The sequence below is a fragment of the Acinonyx jubatus genome, chromosome C2 (genome assembly GCF_027475565.1).
Source record: "Acinonyx jubatus isolate Ajub_Pintada_27869175 chromosome C2, VMU_Ajub_asm_v1.0, whole genome shotgun sequence".
NCBI lineage: Eukaryota > Metazoa > Chordata > Mammalia > Carnivora > Felidae > Acinonyx > Acinonyx jubatus.
Genome location: NC_069384.1, coordinates 68,052,943 through 68,070,618, shown reverse-complemented (window position 1 = coordinate 68,070,618; position 17,676 = coordinate 68,052,943). Strand labels below are relative to the sequence as shown.

Genomic DNA, 17,676 nt, shown 5'->3' with positions numbered 1-17,676 from the left:
AGTCCCCAGACATCAAGAGATACAACGATAGGTGTTCCTGTCTCTCAGAATAGTCCCAGAGACCCTCCATGTACCGCATGCCCACCTTCAGACACACAGGCACGTACACACATGTGCATACAAATACACACACACACACACACGGCCTATGTCACACACAGACTGGGAGTGACATATGAAAGTCATCTGTGGAGCTTCTGGATAATATGGACACCCAGGCCCTAACCAGACCAATTAAACCAGGATCTACAGGGTGAGACACCTATGTACAGCTGCTCCTAATGGGCAGCCAATGCTGACAACCACACAAGTTGACAAATACTGAGGATTTTTCTGTAGCTGAGAATGACCATTAGGCCAGGGGAAAATACCCAGTGTGAGGAAGTGAAATCATCCCCTCCCCACAGGACTTTCTGCTTCTCCATCTGTATCCATATGGAACCTGGTGTGTGGGTGGCCACTGAGGAGACAGGACACAGGCAGTGTCAGCGACGGAAGGCACGGACCCCTGACTCACCATGTAGGGTTCTGTTTGCTCTTATAGAATGTGGCAGAAGGAGAATAGTGGAGGCAGGGTAGGGCTTCCAGCTTGGTTCCCTCAGCACTGTTCCCTGCCATATACTGCTAGGAAGCTCTTCATGAGGCCTACGCACAACCATTCCTGTAGTTACATGTGTACAGCTTTGGCTGATTTCAGTAGGGAGTTGCCCCCATAGCCCCAGAGGCCTGTGTGCCTCGGAGCTGTCGGTGAGCTTGGACAATGCCCACACCGGGCCTCCTTTCCTGAAATACCCAGCTAGAACTGAGAGTGGGCAGGCTTTAGGTTAGGAAGGAAGCTTGACTCTTTGTGGGAGGATTTATACGGGCTGATCCACCTTCTGAAGCAGAAATGAGACCCAAATGCCATCTAGAAGGAGCAGTGCATCCAGATGGGAGCATCAGGAGACCGTGTGCTAGGGAAGTGTTCATCCCTAGGCCCTAGTTCTGTGCAACCTGTGTCCACCACACAAAGCCCCAGGAACCAGTCTGGGAGAGGGCATGTGTTAGCAGCTAGGACTGCCCCATCCAGGAGGCAAGACAGCAAGATGGCCCTTCCTCCCTAGCCAAGCCACAGGAATGTGGTTCAAGCTTCAGCTGGAAAGTCCCACCCCCTCCTTCCTCCCTTTGAGTTTCCTATCTTCAGGAGCCGGAAAATGAATGGCAGGAAGGGACTCTGACAGGGAGGCTCCCTCTCAGCACATCCCTGAGGAGAATTCCTTGTGGGGAAAATGCTGGAGCACAGTGATAGCTGTTTAACCAGCTCCTTCTTATCCGAGTTCCTGGGTGGTTTCCCCAAAGCTTCCTGAAGTCTAGTCTCCTTGGGGCCCAGTAAGGCCCTTTCTGACCACCCAGCCTAGTGTGATGTTACTCTTCTGCCCCAACAAGGGAGAGAGTGTGGTGATGTCCACACTCAACATTAAAATGGAATAGGGAACATGGAAGAGAGGACCAAGGCATTGTGCACTCATCCACGTGCCATTTCAGGTCCACCCAGAAGGCTCGGTTTCATTGGATCCACTTTGAGGAGGAGTGCACAGACTCCCATAATGGGTCCAAGGCTCAGTCCAGAGGGAGTGAGGCATGCTGGCTGCCTGCTCAGAGGCCTTTATCTGGTCTTAAAGTCTGTGAGTGACCATCTGTAGAAAGAAGTCTGGGAAATCAGAAGGTGCAGGCCCCTTCCAGACCATGAGCTGAGGCATGGACCCTGTCCCCTCTTTCTTCTGTCGGAGAGACCTCTCTATACAGAGCAGGCTTTTGGAAATACAGAGCCATTAGCGCCAGCGAGTAAAGACCCAGTGAAGGGAAAAGATGGGAGAGAAGTGAGCATAGGGGTGCCACCGCTCCTCCGACCCTGCCAGTGATGTGATTCCTGGCAGCCCGTGCCTGCCATGCAGGGGAATGCATAATAGCTCCCAGCATAGCCTGTCCATCCATCTTGCCTGGGTGACTGCTCTCTCCACCTGATTTATAAGGCGCAGTGGAGTGCGCGCACGCTCCTTCTTTGGTGCTCCGGTGGAGGAAGGTGCCCGAGGCAGGTGCCGTCTGCTCGGCAGGCACAGAGGGCCCCCAGAGTGGAAAGAGGAGCCGGGGGGGTGCTGTAATTTTGGTTGGGGTGGGATTTTTATTGAGACACCTCCTCTGTTCATTTCCTTGGGCAGCAGCCAACTAATGTCCGTCATTACCTGTTCTGTTCCAGATGCTCCTGCCAGGGAGAATGCCAAGGCCCCGGAGATGAAAGCCCGGAGGCCCAAGAGCTCTCTTCCCCCAGTGCTAGGAACAGAGAGTAAGTACTTGCTCAGCTTTCCTAGGCAACCCCAGGACTGAGCCCCAGCTTCCTTGCCTGCACCCCAGCGAACCCCGTGAAGCCTTGGTGACTGGGCCAGTGGCCGTTTGGCACTGCCCGCCTCTCCCAGCCTCTGCACAGCCTTAGTGGTGCATACCCACGTCCACTCGCCACCTCACTCAGGCCCTCTGTGCTTCTCACCAAGACTCCTCCTCCTGATCTCTCCCAGGTGAGTCCTGCTGGGCAGAAGCTTTCCAAACCGTGGCTCTGCTCTCATCACTCCTGGTTGCGGTGCCCAGCGGTCCCCAGAGCCTACCAGTCCCATTCAAGTGGGCCTCACAGACATTGCACTTGTGCACACTTGTCCTGACGTGTGGTCTAGCCTTTCTTTCCGAGTCTGCCCCCAACTCCTGTCTCCTTACTTTATGCTCAGGCCAGCCCGAGCTCCTCCATGTGCGATGGAAGTGCCCGTGCCGCTTCCATCATGCCTCTGCTCTGGGAGCACCTCTCTCTGTGAGACACCTCTTTCATGGGACAGACTCCCGCTGAAAAGCCGCGTCATCCCTGAGTTTGTCCTTGCCCCAGCTGCAAGTAACCCTTCCTTCCTGTGTGCTCCTGGAGCACTCAGCACCTCCCTGCTGCCACTGTCTGCTGCCCAGTGTCTGGTGATGTGTCTGTGACTCACCCCTCCTCCACTGTGAGTCCCCTGAGGGCTGCCCCTGGGGCTTCCGGGATGCCGGGCCTTGCTCATAGAGGGACCCGGCCTTGCTCGTAGAGGGAGGTGCAAGAGTTGCAGCTGTGGTATAAATAGCTGTGCAAGGAAGGACTTGTGTGACTCTACAAAGTGTCTCCCTCTCCCTGGTCTAACCTTCCCCCAGGGCCCACTGATGTATCAGGCACAACACCCCACAAAAATATCTCAATATCTTATAGAATTAGAAGAAAATAAACTTTTGGGTCAAAGAAAATGTTTTAATTCACAATATTAATATATTCATCTTTATACCAGTGCAGTTGTAAAATATAAGTTATGTGTGCATATACATACATATTTTAAATTTTTATTTGTGTTTTTTTAAGTTTATTTATTTTGAGAGAGAGAGAGGAGGAGGAGGAGGAGGGGCAAAGAGAGAGGGATAGAGAATCCTAAGCAGGCTCTGCACTAGACAGCACGGAGCCCAGTGCAGGGCTTAAAGTCGCAAACCATGAGATCATGACCTGAGCCGAAATCCAGAGTCGGCGCTTAACTGACTGAGCCACCCGGGTGCCCCTTATTCTCCTCTTTTCAAAGCTGCATATTTACCCTCCTAATGATGAGCTTGGGTTCCTTGTGCATACTCCAGCCAGCTGCCAGGGGGATGCTCAGCCTTCAGTATGTTGGGGCAGCCAAATTGGAATTATAATGTCTAGTGGATATTTAACCAAAGTGGGGAGCTCAGAGTATCAGGAGTAGACCTTTAATAAGTTGCTGGAAATGCGTATATAACTGTAAGAAAAACCCAGTAAAAATGGGTTGGTGATTTTATTTTCCAAGAGGATCACTTGGACCCATGTTCTGTTAGTTACGGCAAAATGGGAGCTTCGAAGAGCACCAGGTGGTTGTGACTTAGGGACCGATGCAGTCATTCGCCTCTCCTGAGGGCAGAGGCAGGAGTGCATGGACTTTGAGCCGGGCCATCAGCAGCCTGCTGCCCTCAGCTCTGGCACATCCATTACAGGCAGATCCTGGGGACAGTGAGGTGGGGTCCAGGGGAAGGTTGTGAAGGAGAAAACAAGCTGGGGACAGTGAGCAGCCCCGGGAGCTGGGCCTTTGCGCTGGGGGAGAGAGGGCTGTGGGGCACACCGAACAAGTTGTCATCATCTGACTTGGGGTGGTGGCTCTCAACCCCAGCTGCATATTAGACACACCTGTGGAGCTTTTAAAACCTCTGCTGCTGGGGCAACCCAGCCTAGTTAGATCAGAATCTCCAGAGGTAGGATCCAGGCTTCAGTACTTGTTCAAGCCTCTAAGCTATTCCAGGGTGTGGTAGGTCAGCCTGGAAGCCTAGAAGCACCCTGTGCCCACACTGTTGGTCTTCAGAAACAGAGGGGTCCTCCCTTACTGCCTCTGTTCAGTGTGGCACTGCCTTAGGAGCCCTCATGCCCCGGTCCTCAGAGTATCTCTGGCACCAGCCCACAATCTCTACTCTTTAAGGAAGGAGCAAGATGCTGGAAGCAGAGCTGGAAGCCAAGGTTCTTACCCCTACAGAGTGAGTGGGAAGTGGGGCTCAGTCAGTGGCACTGCTTAGGGAGAGGGGCTGGCTGGCAGACAGTGCTGGTCTCCCTTTCCATAGCAAACAAATACATCCATATCTAGATTAAGTCCAGAGGATGCTACTTGTCTGTGGAAGGGGAATTTTACTCTAGTCTTTGTCTTGCAGTTACAGACAGATGTCTTACCCCCCAAGGGGATGGAAATGTGTGTCTCCGTGTACAGTAATGACCACTTTGAATGGCCCATCCACCCAACCTCTCGTCACCCCAACACATCACCCGCTGGGCACTGAGGACATTAGCCGGGTGGTTCTGGTGGCCCCTCCATCTGCTTACATACCTGTGTTTGTGTCCTTCAGAAACCTGTAGAGTTCTCTGGGTGCCTCCTGAACACCATGGGGCTTCCTTCCCAGAGGCTCCTAAGAAGACAGCTGCTCAGAGATAGGAAATTAAGGAGGTGTCTTTTAGGCCTGTACCCCCAATTCTTTTCTCACTTGTTGGGCTAATTTGTATTATTTATTAATTACATAAACTAAATATGCATGCATTCTTCTTTAAAACATTCTAAACAGTATAGAAATACACCAGGTGCAACATGAAAGCCCTCTTTAATCTACCCCCAGTTCCACTCACCTCCTCAAATATAGTCACAATTATTCTTTTTCTATGCACTTACATATACTTATGTAAATACAGCACGTAACCTGGACACCTCTGCAACTTGCCTTTTTTCTCTTAGCATGGCCATCCCTGGTCCCAGACATCTCTGATCCCATGAGAAAGCCCAGATTGATTCTCTTATCTCTGAGCTGTCTGGCTATAACATGTGTTCATTTTTTTCAAGGGCTGTGAAGTACCTAATCTAACCAGGAAGTCCGTTTCTCCTGCCAGTAATCGAGGGAAGGCCAAGTGGTTTTCTCGCCAAACAGATCATAGCCAGATCCCTCCCTGGATGACCTTTTCCCACCCCCAGCTGTGTTGGTCAGTCCTGTGTGTGAGTTGTCAGGTATAAGAGTAGAGGGCACATGTCCGCACAATGGCCTGAGGGCCCTTGGGAGTGCTGCTGGGGACCATGAGGGAAAAGCCAGTTCCATCTGCCAAGCCAGGTAGCAGGGTGAGAGAACACAGACAGAAGTACAAGCTAACCTGCCAGACACTAACTCCCAAGTACAGGAATGAGGAGTGGTCGTTTCCCCCTGGGACCAGGGAAACTCTGGGCCAGGTTATGAAGGAGAGAGGAGTGTGGTTTGAAGCGAAATGATGACATTGCTGGAGCACTGGAGGGAGGATCCCACTGGAAGGGATGCTGTGAGGCCCCCCACTCAGGTGCTCACTTAGTGTCTACTGAGCCCCCGTGCAGCAGGCATCCTCTAAGGCGCTTAGTCACAGATCACTTCAGGCAGGTCTCATTCAACTGAGCTACAAGTAGCTCTCATCTTACAGATGGGCAAAACTGAGCCTCAGAGAGCTAGATTGTCCTGCCCAGGGTCTGACAGCTGGTAAGATCTGGAACTGTGAGGATAACCCTGATCCATGTTCCTGCTGCAGCACTGTGCCTTGCGGTCTCAGAGCTGTACTTCGTGCAGTCCACACAAGCCTGGGCAAGTGCTGCCCCCGGGCCACAGCAGGGCAGGAGTCTGCTGCCCTGAGAGCTGGGAGGACAAGGAGAGTGACAGCTGGGTCCTGAGACCTGTCACGGTGTTTGCTGCATGCCTCTCAAGAGGCATTTTTTTATAACTTTATTTTGATATAATTTCAAATTTATAGAAAAGTTGCAAGAATAGTATAAGGAACTCTTGTATGTACCCATTACTGAGATCCACCAATTATTTACATTTTTTCCCAGTGTCCTCGCATTCTCTATGTATGAATTCATATAGATATATTCACCGTTTATCAGGTATTCATACATATGTATGCATGCTATGTATATATTCATATATATTCACCATGCATCATGTAGGTATATAGATATCATTTATGAATAAATTAGAGACATCATGCCCTTGACCTCTAAATATGTCATTGTGTATCTCCTAAGAACATAACCACAATGCAGTTACTAAAATCAGGACAGTTAACATTGAACTAATACTACTATTTAATGCAGGGTCTGCATTCAGTTTTTGTCAGTTGTCCTGATATCCTTTAATGGTCCTTTCCCCCCCTCGATGGGAATTTACTGTCAGCACTCTTGGAACACTTCATCCACTCCTCCAGTTCAGAATGGTCATCCCCTACCTTTGGAGAAAGAGCAAGAAAGAAGTGCACAGGCCCAGGGTGAAGCACCCAAGACTCTGCCTGATTTGAGGAGGCACGGGGAGGCAGCAGCACCTTGTTGGATGTCCAGATGCGCATTTCTTGCACCTGGCTCTGGGGCAGTGCTCCAGCACAAGACATAGCCAGAAAGCACTAGGCTGGAAAGCAAGGGACAGAAGTCTTGGTTCTGCCTCTCATTGAACATATGGCCTTGGTCAAAGCCGTTCGTCTCCAGACCTGTCAGATGGGGACTCCAACTGAGCCCAGAATTTTTCCATCTCTGATAGCAGTTCGTTCAATGGAATGCTTTTGTGTGTGTGTGTGTGTGTGTGTGTGTGTGTGTGTGTTTGTGTGTGTGTCTGACATTGTTCAGGTGAGGTCAGCTAACTCCCCTTTGTATCATCCAATATGTGATGGGTTGACACTACAGCAAGTGTGGCTTGGGTTGCACAGCAGCAGAAACATCCTTATGAGAAGGAGGCTTTAAGCAGAAGGTCCAGTTCTAGGGGATTCCAGCTGGAGGGGATCTGAATGGAATTTTTTGTGAGGGAGGCATTGATGGGGCTTAAGAAATGGTTTTAGAAAATACAGATGAAGGGGCACCTGGGTGGCTCTATCTGTTAAGCATCTGACTCTTAATTTTGGCTTAGGTCATGATCTCCTAGTTCGTGAGTTGGAGCCCCACATCGGGCTCTGTGCTGACAATGCGGAGCCTGCTTGAGATTTTCTATTTCCCACTGTCTCTCTGTCTCTCTGTCTCTTTTTAAAAAATAAATAAATAAACTTAAAACAAAATACAGATGAGGCGATGCCAGGGTGATAACAGACTAAGGGATTCCTCCTTGTCAGTCTGTAGAGCTGATGTTGTTTTGAAAACAGGTAAATGAGCAGAAGTCACTTTTATAACTTGAGGACAGGAACCAGGGCCTGTTTGTCTGAGAAATGTCAGTGTCCAGCCCATAATGAGCATGTGATTTTTCACATTGATTCATGAGTTCCCATGCTTTAAGGGTCCCTGCCTCTACTGCACTTGTGGGATTTGGGGACGATGCAGACAGAACACCCCTGTGTATTCCTTGCCTGGCGTTGGCCTGACATTGGTCACTTTGGCTTCAGTCACCACGATAGACCATTCCAGATTTTGCTTTTAGATGTCTTTGCCTTGGCCCTCCATATGGGTGTCTCTGTGAAACCAAAAGTCATATCATCTTGAAAGCATCTTTGGATGTCAAAAGTAGCGTCCAGTTTTCCTGGAAGATTCCCTCAGGATCATATCTTTCTTTTAAATATTCTCTTGGAGTCATGGGGGATGTTAAGTCACCGTAGTATTCAAAGAGCTGGAAGGAATTGCTGGACAGGTGGAGGTTTGGCATCAATACTTGCTTGACACTGGAAGATGTGGGACCCTGAAAGAGAAGCTGGGGTACTTCCATGAATTCCACGAATTTGAAAGCTGGTGCCAACTACTAGTTACTCTCAACCAAAATATTGTCCATGAGGAGTGATAGTACCCATTATCACCCCCCACCCTGCCGTGCATGTGACCCCGTGACCTCCATCTCTGAGCTGCTGCTTCCAGCTCCTTCCCCAGCTCTTCCGTTGTCTCCCATGATCCTGTTAAGTGGGAGGACGGGTCCTCCCCAGAGAGGACATTGGCACTGCCATCCTGGCCATGCCGGGCTGCCTCTTTCACAACCATCCCCTCATTCTGTATCCTAGGGGCTTGGGGATAAGCATTCGCAGTAACAAGAAGAGGAGTGTTCCTCTGGAATCTTCTTGTGTGACAGCCTTTGATAGGAGATGAGTTCACGAAATTTGCCCAGAGATGTTAATTCTGGGAATATGACCAATATTTCTCCATAGGTCTGTCTATTAGACATACTGGAAGGGCCTGGTGTGTGCAAGGGGCAGGGACGTGTTGGGGGCTTGTCAAGTCACCCAGAGCCCTGAGTCTACCTGAGTGCAGGGCGGTGGGATTCGACCTTTCATCCTCAAGTCCGCACAGCCGCCCTCCCTTCTCTGACACAGCCCTGTGCGTGAATGCTTCCTCCACACTTCACCCAGCCTGAGTCACCTTCAGGAGCCTTTGGTAGAAAGTTAATGCTGATTTTGGGAATTGTGAAGGGTTTGATGTCTATTTTTAGTTAACTACCTAAAAAGGGAAATGTCCCCAGAGAAGCAGACATCCAGGGACCTCCCTGTACCCGAGGCTGTTCGTGCTACCTCCCTAATTCTCCTTTGCTTTCCATTATCTCAGACCCTTTTGACGCTAAGAGGCCTACCTTTAGTCTCGGCAAATATCTCCCAAAAGCTTGCTCAGGTCTTCTGCCCTGCTGATTCATGGGAGAGGCACTCCTGTGCTTTCAGACTGAGCAGTCTGGAAACTCCTGTGCGTACTGACCTCCTCCCCTCTAGCTCCCTCCCCCCACCACCACTCAGGGCAGCAGGAAGGTTCAGCAGGAGTAGGTCAGGACTTGGGCAGGCCTGGTGCAGAAGCAAAATGCTGGGTTGCCCAGACAGCCAGGAGGCTGGCCTCCCCATCGCTGCCCCAGGTTTCCCCAGCAGGCATCCAAGTTCAGTGCTTTGTTCATGATGTTTTCACTGGGCTGCTGCACCTCTTCCAGCCTGTCTCCTCTTTAGAGTGGAAGACACGGCTCCCAACGGCTTTGATCTAGTTGGTGACAGAACAAAGAGGATCTGCTTTTAATGGGAAGTTGCAGAGGGATTCAAGCCCCAGGGCTTTATCTCTCAGCATCAGAGCCCCAGGTGTGGGGGGGTGGACTGTTCTTAGAAACTCCCAGGTTAACAGAGATCCTCAGGGGCTCCACTTGTTCCTTTAATAGCTTTTCAAGCATATGCCAAGTACCACACTAGGCACTGGCAGTACAACAGGTGAACAAAATGGGCCCCTGTTCCTGTCTCCAGGGAGTGTGCTGTGAGGTATGCATGTTGGACAGGTGTTTCTGCATTGTAATACATTGTGAGGAGTGCTAAGAAAGAACCACCTCCAAGCAGCATGGAACCCAGCCTGACAGTAGTGATGGATGAGGTGAGGCCTACTGGAAGAAGGTACCAGAATCGGCAAAGAGCTGGCGGCAGTGGCCAGTACTGCAGAAATGGAAGGGCATTCAGTGTGGGGGATAGAGCAGCCCTCCTGGAGGGTGACGCAGGGCCCAACAGCATCAGCCTGCCCTGGACAGCCAGGAACTGTGTTTCTAGCAAATTTCCCAGGTGTTCATAATGCACACTCCATTCTGCAAGCCGCTGACATTGAGCGCCAAGGGCCTGGGTGACGGTATTCCCTAAGAGGGAAGAGTAAGAAAGAAGATGGGACTAAAGCTGGGGACACATCTCAGAGGCCCTTGTAAGATGAGTTGGACTTTATGTTAAGTGGCAGTGGGTGGCCATTGGAGACATTTAAACAGTGGAGTGATGGCCTTGGAATGACGGCCGTATTAGGACAGGGACGGGGGACCAGAGGCTGAAGCGGTAGTAGTTTGGACTAGAATGGTGACAGTGGGGATGTGGAAGGTGGCAGACCGAGGAGGTATGGAGTGAATGGAATTGACTGATGCTAGTGACTGGGGATGGTAGGGAGGGGGCCTTGGGAGAAACAGGGGCAAGCGGCAGGTTTGAGGAAAAGATCCTGGATTTACTTTTGGACATGCTGGGCTTGCAGTATGTGCCAGGAGAAGGGACGGTCAGGTAGTGGGATATATAGATGGGCTGAGAAAGAGGTCTGGGCCCCAGGTAGAACAAAGCTGGCAGAGAGAGGGATAAGAAGAGAAACTGTAGAGACTCCTGGGTGGCTCAGTCAGTTAAGCATCTGACTTCATCTCAGGTCATAATTTCACAGTTCATGGTTTCGAGCCCGACATCGAGCTCTCTGCTGTCTCTGCTGCCAACAGGGAGCCTGCTTGGGATCCTCTGTCCCCTACTGTCTCTGCTTCTCCCCTGCTTGCTCTGTCTCTCTGTGTCTCTCTCAAAATAAATAAATAAAATTCAAAGAAGAAGAAGAAGAAGAAGAAGAAGAAGAAGAACTCTAAGCAGTGAACAAAGTACCCTGACAGCAGTGCTATGCCAGGAAGGGGGTGCATCCTGGGGCTGACTGTCTGGGGGAGGGGACTGAGCTCCTCCCCTGAGGGACAGACCAAGTGGCAGGCCACAGGAGGATGTTTTGCCCTCCTAGCCTGACAGTGTGGTTGGTAGCTGCCATGGGATTTGCAAATACAGTTGGGTTTTATTTTCCTTCTAGAATATTCCTCTTTGACAATGGGTGGTGCAAAAGTTTAAGGTGTTGGAAAGGGAATGAGAGACAAAGGGCTGACATTAGTATAAGACAACAAGGTGGTAAGATGGATGAATCCAGAGAAGAGGAAACTAGTTAGTAACCCAGGGAGAGCTGAGAGTTTGAGCATCTGGACCAGCAAGAGGGTTACCTGAGGACTTGAACTGGGAGAAGGAACTCCAGGAGCAGCATGAGAGATATCATGTAGGTACAGAGCTCAGCTGATACAGGGTGGCATACTAAATAGGTGACAGAGTGGACAGAGAAGTCCTCTGGGGATCCATCTGGGGAAGAGGGGCGACTGGGGTGAGGGCCTGGTAGTAGAGCATGCACCCCGTGCTCTACCTTCTTTACAACGTAGCTTAATGCTTTACAACAAATTTTACTTATCCCCTTCACATGTTTTGAATGAGGAAACGAAAGCTCCAAAAGGCTAAGTAACCTACTTTTCTTTTAATGTTTATTTATGAGAGAGACAGAGTGCAAGTGGGAGAGGGGCAGAGAGAGAGAGAGAGAGACAGAATCGGAAGCAGGCTCCAGGCTCTGAGCTGTCAGCACATAGCCCAACACGGGGCTCAAACTCATGAACTGTGAGATCATGACCCGAGCTGAAGTCAGACGACTAACCCACTGAGCCACCCAGGCGCCCCATTAAGTAACATGCTTTAAATCAACAGCCTAGGGAGCGACAGGGCAGTATTTAAACCCAAGCCCAGCTCCAGAGCCTGTGCCCACTGCATTCCTGCAGGGGGACAGAGAAGGGCGTTGAGGGCTTGGATATGAGGATGGAACAGAGAGTGAGCTGCTACAGAGGCAGCCACACGGGGCATCAGGAGGCGTGGTTCCTGTGTCTAACTTGGCCCCATCTGGTGTTATGAGCCTCACAAATCACCTGGCTTTTATGGGAATCTATCTCCTTTTTCATGACGTGGAAACAATGTGAGGTGCCCTGCTTGTATGTGGTTGGGGAAGGAACCCAGGGGGAAAAAGGACAATGAGATCGTGGGTTAGACACTGTATGCACTGAGCCCAGCTCACTGTGAGAAACCAGGTTTTAGGATCAGGGGATTCTGCTTTCCAACCTATTAAATATATTCTTCTAAGCCCCGAACACAGTTAATGGATTTCAGCAGATGCTCGTATAAAATATGTATAGAATAGGATATAGAACATCATTAACATTTAAAATTGTCTTTACTAACAGGAACTAAACCAGCTTTAAATGCTAACCAATTCAAACAGCAGAAGATGCAGATTTATAGAACAAACATGAAACTTTGGCCCTCAATCCATTTAACCGTGACAGAGGAAGACAGGTACTGGTTGGGACCCTACTTCTAGGTTTACTAGGGCCACGTAGGTTTACTAGGGCTGCCAAGGTTAGTAAAGAGTGGGACTTCGGAGTCATCAGATTTCATGGTATGCTAACTGCCATCCTCCTTACTAGCTCTTGGCCAGCCATTCCTGGGGCTATCAAGCTCCTTACTGGCCTCCAGAGCCCATCCACAGCTGCTCTAGTCCGCTGTGGCTGCACAACAAAGTATCATAGACTTGGTGGCTTAAACAACAGAAGTATGTTGTCTCACAGTTCTGGAGGCTGGAAGTCCAAGTTCAGCATGTTGGCAGGTTGGTTTCTTCTGAGGCCTTTCTCCTTGGTTTGCAGATGGGCACTTTCTCACTGTCCTCACGTGGCCTCATCTCTGTGCATGTATCCCTGGTGTTTCTGTGTGTCCACATTTTCTCTTCTTATAAGGACACCAGGCGGTTTGAATTAGGACCCCCGCCCCATGGCTTTACCGTAATTTAATTACCTCTTTAAAGGCCCTATCTCCAAATATGGTCATATTATGAGGTGCTGGGAAGCTCGAGTTTCAACATATAAATTTGGGGGGATAACAGCAGCTCCACAAAGCAACCGTGAACAGGTGGCTTTTGTTCTCCATGGGAGGTCAGACGCTGGCTCTCGTAGAAGCCCTCATCTTCCCGTGCGGGCCTCTCCCAGTTGTGCCTCTCCCTTCCCAGCAGCCCTAGATGAAGAGGGGCAGGGGCTTCGTGGCTTGATCTGTCATGGCTGTTCCATAGCCCATCTGGTACTCACTTCCAAGGGGTTTGTCTTTCCCATGCTGTTCCATCTTGGGGCTCCCCCTCTCCACTGACTCCTAGCCTTCTGCTTTCAAACCTGTACTCTTCTCTCACCTGGGAAGAAACCTTGCTTGATTGACATTCCCTCTTCCATCACCCTGTTTGTCCTTGTCCCTTCAACTACAGAATTCTTATCAGATTAGCTGACTCCCTACCTGTTTCCTTGAGAATTTCCTCTGGAGTGACTTCTGACCCCACTGTCTCATGGCACCTGTCCTCTCAAACTTTACCCATCACTCAGTGCTGATCATACCTGAAGTCTAGTTCCCAGTGCCTATTCTTCTCCACCCTTGCTTGCAGTGACAGTCCTTCCATCTCTCGGGGTCCATAGCCCTCTCCTAATTCCCAGCTCCTCACCATGGGCATCACCTGGGATCAGACCCTGGCCCCTTCTCATCTTTCACTGCATTCTTGCCCCCAAGGAACTGAACCATCCTCACAGTTTCCATTATGATTGCATGTTTGATTCTGGAGTCTTGCACTTCCAATCTCCACCAACCTCTCTCTAGAATTCTGATCCTGGGCATCTAGCCTACAAGCAGGTTAAATTCTTTCGTCTGCCATATTCACTTGGACCAAACCAAATGCCTCATCTTTCCCTTCCAAATTTCGTATTCTGTAACTTTAATTTTCCCCATTTATCCCAGCCAGAAATCTCTAAGGAATCTTTGTACCTCCCTCTTTTTCAGCCCCTAAATTGTTTTAACTTTCTTCTGTCTCCTACTTGTATTTACTTTGCGACTGCCTTTACCAAGGCTGGACCTTGATCATTTCCTTCCCAAAGGATGGCAGTAGCTTCCTAATTGGATAGCCTTGTCCCCCAGGAGGTGGAGAGACCTCCAGGGGTCCCTGAGCCCAGCCCAACTGCCGTTTGTGTGAGGACTCCCTGTTCAGTCAGGACAAAGACCTAACTCTCAAACTTGGGATTCTAGACCAGCACCGTGATGACAGTGATATTCCGTGTCTGCGCAATATGGTAGCCACGAACCATGTGTGGCTGTCGAGCACTTGAAACGTGACTGCTGTGACTGAATTTTTTTATTTTCTTTAAATTGTCACACTACCTTCACACCACTGTTCTCTAATCCTAGTCTTACACTCTGGACAACCTCCACCAAACACCCTGACCCTCAACTCTGAACCCCTCTCTGTTCCTGAGCCATGGGGCCCTTCTTTCTCCAGTTCAGATGTTCTCAGGCCCTCAGATCCGTTCTGTGTCCCACCACTGAGTGCTTCCTAACCATCTCCTCAGCCCACAGTGCACTCCTTCATTTGAGCAACTGCATCATGTTGGAGGGATAAAACTTTTCTTCTTTTCTTCTTTTTTTTAAGTAGGCTATACTCCCAATGTGGGGCTTAACTCACCACTCCTAGATCAAGAGTTGCATGCTCTATGGACTGAGCCAGTTAGGTGCCCCCTGGGTAAAACTTTTTTAAAAAAACTTTCTATTTAACTTTTATTTTGAAGTAATTTCTGACTTAAAGAAAAGTTACAAAAATAGTACAAATAATTCTTGTAAACCCTTCACTCTAATTCCTCAAATATTAACATTTTACTATGATTGTTTTGTGTTGTATTTTCTCTCCCTTGCTTTTTCCCTCTCTCCCCCCATCTCTCCACACACACATATACACATATGTACACCTGTGTATATATAATTTTTATGAGTAGTTTGAAAGTAAATTGTATATAGGATATCTTCTATACCTAAATACTTCAGTGTATATTTCCTAAAAACAAGGACAGTCTCAGGGTACGTGGGTGGCTCTGTCAGTTGAGTGTCTAACTCTTAATTTCAGCTCAGGTCATGATCTCATGGTGTGGGATTAGTCCTGCATTAAGCTCTGCACTGAAAGCATGGAGCCTGCTTGGGATTCTCTCTCTCCCTCTGTCTCTGCCCCTCTCCTGCTCGTCTCTCCCTCTCTCTCTCTCTTTCTCTCTCAAAAATAAATAAAATAAACATTATTTTAATAAAAAACCACAAGGACAGTCTCACCACAGCTTGATGATCAAACATGAAATTAACACTGATATAATACTATCATCTAATTTATTGACCTTATGTAAATTCTGCCAGTTGTCCCATCAATGCCCTTTATGATGGGGGGAAAAAAAAGGCTTTCCTGTGGATCACATGCCTTGACATTTAAACCCTTGAAGAGAAGCTCTGATTTCTTACATTTGTTTGATTTTCTTCTTGGTACACACGTTAGTAGTGTGTACTGACTGGCCTTTGCCTGGCAAATAGCAGGCCCTCAATAAGTTTCTTGAGATGGACAGATGAATCAATAATGGTGACAAGCCAGGGTGAATTTGGTGGAAGCAGGCCTCACCCTGGGCTTAACCTCATAACGAGTAGCCATCAGCTCTGTGATCGGAGATCACCTGCTTACACAGTCCTTGTGCAGTTCTCAGCTTCTCAGGTAGCAGCCCTCTCCCCATTTTACAGAGGCACAGCTGAAAATCCACACCGTTATATAATTTGCCTATGGGCAGACAGCAGTGCCCAAGCCAGGACATATTGCTTCTTCTCTGTAACCTGCAAAGGTGAAGCTTTGTGGAGGAGTGATTGCTAACATTACTAACATTACCCCCACTCATTCACTCAGTAAATAGTTACCAAGTGCCTACTATGTTCCAGGCACATTGGGTATACAGCAGTGAACAAAAAAGAAAAAATCCCTGCCTTCACAATCCTTATACTTAATGGATAGAGGAAGGGAGACAATAAATAAACAAGTAAATGGTTTGTTTTATGGTTGTTCAGTGCCATGGGTGGGGGGGGGGATAATAAAGTGGGGTAATGGTGATGAGTGCTGAGGACAGGGGGTTGGTATTTGGTATAGAGTGGTTAGGGAAGATCTCATTGGTTAAGTGACTCCCATTTTTGTATTAAGGTACAATTTCTATACAGTAAAATTCACCCTTTCTAGTGCACAGTTCTGTGAGTCTTAACAAATGCACATAGTCATATAACTATTGCCATAATCAGGATATGGTTCCACCACCTTATAACATGTCTTTGTGCCCCTTAATGGTCAACCCCTGCCCCCACCCACCACTACTAATCTGTTCTCTGTCTCTATAGTTTTGCCTTGTCTAGAACAAGGCATATAAATAGAATTATATATTCGTAGCCTTTTGAGTCTGGCTTCTCTTAGTGAAAGAGAAAGACGAATCATTGAGATTCATCTGTTCTGTGTATCAGTTGTTTGTTCCTTTTTTACTGATAAGTAGCATTTCATTGTATGAATATACCAAAGTTTATCCGTTCTACAGTTGAGGAACAAGTGGATAAATTCTAGCTTTTGGCAATTACAAATAAAGCCACTGTAAACATTCACATGCAGATATTTGTGTGTGCATAGATTTTCATTCCACCTGGATAGATAGGTTTTGATTAAAGACTTTCAAAAAAGATGAAAATAAGCCATGAAGATAGCTGAGGATATTTTTGCATATTCATCATATTGTTATTTAGCCAAATGAGTAAGTTTTTGCTGTGAAACTGGTCTGTTTGGGTCATTTTTCTTATTTGAATTATTTGGAGAAAGTGGAAGGAATAGGGTAGGAATGGAAGAGACTGTTGGTTGGTTCATTCATTTGTTCATTCATTCATGGATCCATTCAACAAACATTAAAAAAAAAAAAAAAAAAAAGAAAGCCACTAGTCCAAGTCTGTGATCCAAAGGAAGCCTGAGACCCTTGGATCTACACCAAAGGCTGATTTTAGGTGGTTTATCTGACATAATTTCCTTTCTGAGTTTCCTGACATTAGGGTAAGAGAATAGTTAGTGAGTGTGGGGTTATCATTGTTGAAATGGACAATGGAGAATCAAGCGTTTTTTAGTTTTTATCTCAATGGAGGCTCCAGAGACCCTCCAGAGGCCCCCTGAGAACTGATATTCATTCAGTCACAAGGTCATCTGTGTAGGAGTGCAAGATATCCTGAGAACCACACTCAGGTGAGGGCTCTGTCTGGCAGAGGACCAGTGGGCAAGGCTCCTAGGATTTAGGAGCTTTGTGAAAAGCCAGGATTAACAAAATAACCTGTGAACTTCTTTGTTTCAGGTGATGCAACTGTGAAAAAGAAACCTGCCCCCAAGACACCTCCAAAGGCAGGTAATTGGTCACCAGCAGCATTTGGGGGCAAGAGTCCTCTGCCATGAGGGGTTTTTCTTTTGTCCTGGTAGATTGACCACTGGTATGAGATCCCAAAAGACCACCGCCCTCCTTGATTCAAGCTCTGTGTTATTCAGGCCAAATTTTCCCCAAGAGCCTCTGCACAGCCTGGTCCCCTACCCTTTTCCACTACTTGTCTTTTTTCCTCCTCCCCTTATAGTGTCCCTCGCTGTAGGGACATCATGTGGCATCATGCAGTACTAGAGACTTTCCCATCCCTTCTGTGAA

General features: G+C 48.3%; 1 protein-coding gene across 8 annotated transcripts in view; it reads left to right on the top strand.

Moving 5' to 3' along the window:
• The window catches only part of MYLK (myosin light chain kinase), a 276,342-nt gene that overhangs the window by 207,097 nt on the left and 51,569 nt on the right, over positions 1-17,676 (top strand). For 7 of the 8 annotated variants that reach the window (XM_053220952.1, XM_027061019.2, XM_053220953.1 and 4 more), the window contains 2 exons: positions 2,237-2,323; positions 17,338-17,388. In XM_053220952.1, the coding sequence (XP_053076927.1) occupies positions 2,237-2,323; positions 17,338-17,388 (138 nt within the window). Of the gene's footprint in view, positions 1-2,236; positions 2,324-2,373; positions 2,553-17,337; positions 17,389-17,676 lie in introns of those variants that run through there. The other variant, XM_015082279.3, reaches the window with a different exon arrangement.